General features: G+C 37.0%; 1 protein-coding gene across 1 annotated transcript in view; it reads right to left on the reverse strand.

Annotated features, from left to right (window-relative positions):
- Positions 1–6,380, reverse strand: part of LOC145260284 (trans-1,2-dihydrobenzene-1,2-diol dehydrogenase-like) — a 139,124-nt gene extending 132,744 nt beyond the window's left edge. The window contains exon 1 of the mRNA XM_080118127.1: positions 6,172–6,380. Coding sequence (XP_079974253.1) covers positions 6,172–6,255 — 84 coding nt within the window. The 5' untranslated portion in view covers positions 6,256–6,380. The remainder of the gene's footprint in view (positions 1–6,171) is intronic.
- Between the last annotated feature and the right edge of the window lie 699 nt (positions 6,381–7,079).

A 7,079-nucleotide genomic window follows, 5' to 3' on the forward strand; every position in this document is an offset into this window, starting at 1 on the left:
CATTAAATCCTTGGCGACGCCGGGTATTTTGCTAGTACATATCCAGTAATATCATTTCATCCCAGGTTACGCTGGGTATTCTCCTAATATATTTTTCCACCTATCTTAATCAATTCCAGTTGATGGCAGGTATTCTGCTAGTATACAGTTCCACCTATCTCATTCAATCCCGGGCAACGCCAGGTATTCTGTTAGTGTTTTTTCCCCACCTATCTCATTCAATCCCAGGAGATACCACATATTCTGCTAGTATATATTTCTACCTGCCTCATTCAATTCAAATCATAAACTGTTTCAGCCATTTCCGGGATTAACTTCTTATCTCCCCTACCACCCTGTTAAAAATATTAAATAAAGTAATGTCTAAAATGTAAAATATTGCAGCCATTTCCGGGACTGACTTCATATCCCCCACCCCACTGTTAAAAATATACTTGAAATAAAGTAATGTTTAAATCATAAACGGTTTCAGCACGTTTTCGAAATTAATACATAAAAACATTAACACGGTTAGGGATTAGGCAACTATTACTTCCTACATGAATTTCTGAGTGTAGTATTAGTCTCAGCATTCCAGTGACTTTAATCCCCCCCTCTCCTTAAAAAGAGTTTTTTCAATTACTGCAGTGAGGACATTACTGACGAAAATATGAACTCAGGATTACTTGATATATTTACATGATTTTTGGAATGTTACAAATAAGCCCCACCGTGCACTGATCCATTTACCTGATTTTTGGAATCAGTTGTTCATCCATGTGATTTTTGGAATATGACATGTCAATGTAGTACATCATAAATACATTATATGCATCTTTTTTAACAGAAGATAATGACGTCAACACCGGAAGTAAACACGTCAGATTATCATCGAAAAGAAGGAGACTATGCTTAGGATCTCATTAAACACTCACCAAATCCATTAACTCACATTTAGTATAATATTTAGTACAATATTAAAATCTGTAAGTATAAGGCTTAAGAGAAACAAACGTTGATTAACTCATTATGCACCCCCTTCTGCCCGTACGCGAATAAACAAGAGCATATATAGTGTTTGGGATTACGACTCGGACCTTTAGAGTTTCATATAGAAATGCATTGTTTTCATTTTAAAATACAGCAACTGGTATTTTCGATCTTCATCGGTAAATATTTTCAATCACTCAATTTTATTTTTTCCTCATCGATTTTCATGATACTTTGGTATTTTACGTTTTGAAATGCGATAATCATGTTGGTACCAATTTTTTTACTAGAAAATAAGTATTTCGTTCTGGATTATAATATCACATCACGCTTAAGCAGGCAGTAAATGTAAGTATTAAAAGTCGCCATGATAGAGAGCTGACGTCATATCCAGTGACATGATTGAGCATTTTTTCAAATACGTATAAATAACATTAGAAATCCATTAAATTATATGGAATGAACTTTTTTTGCGCATGTGTGTTTGGCTCAATTGTCATGAAGGAACGATTTTTTGCTACCCCACCCTGTAGGAAAGTGCCCAGTTGAGGGTGACGGAATTAATGTTTTGGCCAATTCTTCGATATTTGTAATCCGAATGATCGAGCTTCAAAATGATACCAATCTGGTGAAAATCCGTCGCCTCTATCGAAAGTTTTTGCGTGAAATACAAACATAGATACATACATTTAAACAGATTTTTGCCCTTTATTTCGTTTAAATGAACTTGGTTTAGATACGTTATTTTAAATAATTATAGTCATAAATTTTTTCCAATGCTAAAATAGAACATTACCAATCTGACATTTATATTTGGGGCAAACTAGTACGGGGGGCGTGCAATAAGTAATGCCCCTGTCCCACTTCCAGTTGTCTGATCTAGCTAAAATTTTGCATGTGCAATGATTTATATCTCTGCAGGTTATGTGGCAAATTACAGCTCTGAACTAATTGTGGTTTCTGTTTTACAGGTGTTTGAACTGAGTCAGGTGTGAAATGTTGTCTGTTGAATGTCGAGCAGTGATCCGGTTTTCGTATTTGAAAGGACACACACCACAGGAGACTTTTGATGAAATGAAAGAAACTTATGGTGATAATGCCCCATTATATGACCTTGTAAAACGCTGGCATCGTGAATTCAAACATGGCCGGAAGTCTGTGGAAACAGCTCCCAGACCTGGTCGCCCCCCCCTTCTGCCATTGATGAGGCATCTGTCCATCAAGTTGAGGCTGCCATTTTGGAAGATCGGTGCATTACTAAAATGGTGGGATCCTTCTATCGATCCAGTAGATATCTCACTGCTGATGCAATTCTCTATCTATATAAGAGCCAGGTATGTCAAAGGATGGAGTACTGTTGCCACATGCTAGAAAAGACTTATCCTGCCTTGATAGAATTCAAAATAGACTTTGTGGCCTTGTGGGGGATGTCCTTTTCTCTTCCCTGCAACCTCTTTCTCACAGAAGAGATGTTGCGAGTTTGTCTCTGCTTTATCGTTATTTTCATGACAGGTGCTCAGCTGAACTCCATTCTATGGTCCCCCCCCTCGCCAAACTTTCACAAGAAACACCCGTCTAGCAAAAAACACTATTGTGACACTTACGTCACCCGCGTGTCGTCTAGTGGTGGAACGCTCCCCGTTTGTTGGTCTCCGTGTCTCCTTGATGAGAATGTCAGCGGCCAGTACCTGAAAGAGACTCGTCGAGCGCTTCAGCAATCATGCAAAATAAATTAAAAAGACAAGTCGATATTTGTTTTTTTTTTTCTTATGCAAAATTCCTTGTTATTCATAAAGGTTACAATTGTTGTTTCGCAATTCGCTATTAAGTTAGGGACTGGCCGTTTGTTAACTGCAAAGTTCTTTCTTTTTCGATAAAAACTAAATAGCTACGTGACAGGGTCAATCGATGAGACAGTCGGCTTTTTCGCTCGTTCGAGCCCAGGGGAGCAGATCTCTCTCTCTGTGTCTATATCTGTCTGTGTACTTGTGCTCAAAACTCGCTGCTTATATTGTGGGGGCAGGAACTATGCCTTCTTCCTGATCATCTTCCTTTTCCTCTCCTTCGGCCCTTTAGCCAATCAGGATGCCGGAACTGCTGTCACTCAAATCTTCACCAGGCGGCCTATGCCCAAAAAAGGGGCTGTTTTTTCTTCTGTTGGCAATCGAGTAGAATAGGCAGACCCCCAATCTCGGCCGGCGTGTGCCTAATGGAATTTGACAGGCCATTAAAACCAGAATGGTCTCGTTCAATTAACTTTGAGGAATCATAAAAATGAACCAAATCCAATTCCACAAAGGCCATGTGTCTTTTCAATAGAGGCCACTTACCCACCAGGGAGCAGCCAACAATGGTCACTTTGTAAATTGGAATTTCATTGGTACCCTTCCGCCACTCACGTCTTTGGCGATCGGCGCTGGGCTGTCATGGTCAATTAGCGTTTACCGCTCTCTTGGCCAAAAGAAGTATCCTTTACAAATACCATTCTGGCCCTATCTACCTTTTTTCCTTTTTATTTTGTTTTTGTTTACAACTGGGGTTTTTTTTCTACGCCTGTTGTCCGCCCCACCATCACCTCTTTTGTCCGTCGCATGTTACCTCTGTCAGTGTCTATCCTGTTGGGTGCATTTAGCTTGCAGTTTACTGCACCTTCGAGCCTGTCTCACTATCACTAGTTTCCCCCACTCTTTATCTGTGCCTAAACCTAAACGTAGATTCCATGAGCAACGCTTCTTTCTTAGAACTGCACAACTATGGAATTGTCTTTCGTTTTTTTGCTTTCCAGCTGACTACAATATGGTTGTCTTCAAGTCTAACGTAAAGAAGTTTTTGATGAGCCGTTCCATATAAGTTAACAAATTTACCGAATCTCTTTACAAACGATTAATATATTGTCCAATTTCTACTGTACACTCTTTAACCCTTATCCTCGAGTGGCCTCTTGGCCTTGATAAGTGGGGATGCCTATGTAAAAAAAAGATTTTTTTGAATTACTATTCGCCAAATAGCCCAAGATGTCAAGATTAGTACAGGTTCTGTGGAAACTATCATTCATGACCATTTGCATATGCATAAGATGTCTGCCAGATGGATTCCCAGGTTGCTCACACCATTCACCATTCCAGAAGCGAGAACGCGTCGAGTGCTCGGGGATGAATTTGGAGATGTGCCAAGCGTTACTGCCGAATTTACTATGGTAGAAACAGTGTCCACCCCCTCTGTCGCGTTCCACGTTTCTACTTCTGCTGGTACTCCTTCGTCTATAGGGCGACCTGTTGTGATGTGAGCACTGGCGATCTGCCTTCAGTAAATCCTGTATTTGTTTGAACAGCTTCTCGACCGTTGATTTTAGCTCGGCTAACATCTCATCTCTTTGTTGCATAGGCTATTGTTGTTTACTTGGAGGTTCTCATGAATCTGGTCTGCTATTTCCGCGAGTTTGTCAGGCTCTGTTCCTTCTGCCGTTGGTGCAAGGATTTGCATTGTTGATGCTAGTAGTTTATTCAGCCACAAACTCCTCATTATGTTCTCCGACATCTCGTTATCTCCTAAAAAGTGCGCATGTGACGTAAAACTGCGACGGACGTGGTCTCCAAGTTCACCCTGCGTAAAGAGGTTGCGTAGCATCGACTCGTTCGATAAGCCAGTTCGTTTTAGAATTGCTTTAATTCAAAAAGATGTTTCATTTAAATTATTTACTTGGTCAAAAAAAAGAAAAAAAAAGAAAAAGAAAAAAAAAGAAAAAGAAAAAAAAAAGAAAAAAAAAAGCTATTTTACTTCATAAAAATCCAATGTTATTTTTCTTACAAAATTGTTTTATTAAAATTATATTTTCTTACGCTGACTTTTAAATAAATGTTTTTACAATTATAGTCGTTCATGCTGCAGCGCACGCGCGTAGCGTAAACGGAAGCTGCAAAATGGTGAAAAGTTATTCGTTGGTTCGGGGGTTAATACCATGCAAACGGTAAATTTGCCCCAAGTTTGACTATCAGATTCGTTGTCAGCGACCTCAATTGCCTGTAAAAAAACAAATTAGAGTGGTCGTGGTCGGTGTTCTGTAGTAGTATTTACCAAATTATTTTTTTCATACATATTCAAATAATGCTCCCCCCCCCTTTTGGCCTCAAATAACACCTTCAAAAAGTTTTCGTGAATAAAGAAACAAAAGAGGAACTCTAGACTCTTTTGTCTCCCAATTTTTCGTCTGCTAAAATTTTAATCACGTGATTACGGTGTAGCAGGCAGCACTGTAGCGTCAATAAAATAAATCATTCAAAGTATCGCTTGTTATGGATTTAGCTGAATACGATATTAAAAATCGCTTTATTGGTACTTATGCACTTGGGTTACCGGGCTGGTGGGTGTATTGTAACTATTCTGTACTTTCACCTAACAATTTAATAAACAAAAAGATATCGTAAAACTTGAAGGACCGTTTGAATACATTAATTTAAATTGAAAGTGTTGTGTAATTATTTAAAAAAAAAAAAAAAACAATTCAGTTACGCTTGTGCATTATTTTTTCAATTTTGAATAATTTCACAATTATGAATGAATTCGCGTGTACTTGTTTTTAAAATGAAGTATTTTAATCAGATTACTATCGATTAGACACTAAGCTGAATAAACATGTTATATTAAATAAAAACACTAAAAATATATCCAGTTTGGTAGAAAATTAACTTATCTTGCCTTTGATAATATTTATTTGCTTTTTTGACAACATTTTCGAATCTACGTGCACATGCACAGTAATACAACCCTCTCGTGTGCGTCCGCCTTTTACTTGATAAAATTATTCGAAAGAAGAAAAATTATTTTTGTTTTAATTATTTTTATTTGCAATAATTTGAAATGGGTTAAACGTGAAAAAAAAATAATAATAATAAACTTTGTTAATGACCGTGTTGACGTAAAAAATAAAAAAAAAAAAATACTGATCCGCGCTATTTTTTGAATCGTATTTCCAAGTTTAATTAAAGTTTTATGTTATGTTTTTTTTTTTATTCAATTGTAAGGTTAAAGTAGGTACAAAACACCCTCCCCATGTTATGAATGGCTTTTTAAATAATAACGTTATTATTTCAGAACGCGAGTACCAAACTTTCTTTCCTTCTAAAAAAAACGTAAATAAGAAAACATTTTACGATGAAATATTTAAACTTTGCTAAACAAAACAAAAAAACACTTTCGACTTACTTGATGGTCATCATGATTTAATAATTGCAAAGCATTACAAAAATCATGAGTTATGTAACCGGCGCCACAAATTCCCCAACGCATGGTTGCTGTCACTTCGACAAACTTCCACAATGTTATCTGAGCATTTTCTCTCAGTTATTATAACAAGAAAAAAAAGACAAAGAAAAAAAGGTAAATGTCCCCTTAGGCAACAACAGAACAGCGACCACTCTAATTTGTTTTTTTTTTTAGGGGTATTCGAGGTCGCTGATAATGAATCTGATAATCATACCCGCCGCAATTTTACCGTTTGCATGGTATGAACCCCTAGACCTTGGGATTATTTTGTGCCATTTCGTCGCCTTCGGTAGTGTTTTTCTTACATGATACGTTCGCGTGCGAACAGGCGTAATGCCAGTGTCTTATCACATCGCGTAGGAATCTTGGCGTGCCGGAATCTTTAAGCGGTCATTTCAAATAAGGTTTTAAAAAATTGTATTTTTGTAAATGTGGTTTATTTATTTATTTATTTGGTAAAATTTTAGAAAAAGCGTGAACTCGAATGAGTAGAAAAAAATGTTTTCTTGTAGATTTCGGTGTGCTAAAAAAGAATCTGAAAACCGTATCCGTAGCAAATTAATAGTTTCGGAGATATTATTTTTCCAATGGATTATTTTCTTTATAAAATCAGATATAATGGCGTACATGCGCACAGACCGAAGAGCAATCACATTTATTTAAAAAAAAAAAAATCAGCCTTTTATTAGTTTCCATAAGTAAAAAGTAAATATCACAACCCATTGTTGTATTTGTTCACGTAATTTCGGTTCTTGTACACGAGCGTAAAATTACTTGTCACATTCCGGAGGAATTTTTAGCGGCCATTTTCAAAAAAAATGTGGTTCATTTTTTAGTGTTACGTAGTT

Source organism: Euprymna scolopes, chromosome 3 (genome assembly GCF_053919585.1).
Source record: "Euprymna scolopes isolate OS-2025 chromosome 3, ASM5391958v1, whole genome shotgun sequence".
NCBI lineage: Eukaryota > Metazoa > Mollusca > Cephalopoda > Sepiida > Sepiolidae > Euprymna > Euprymna scolopes.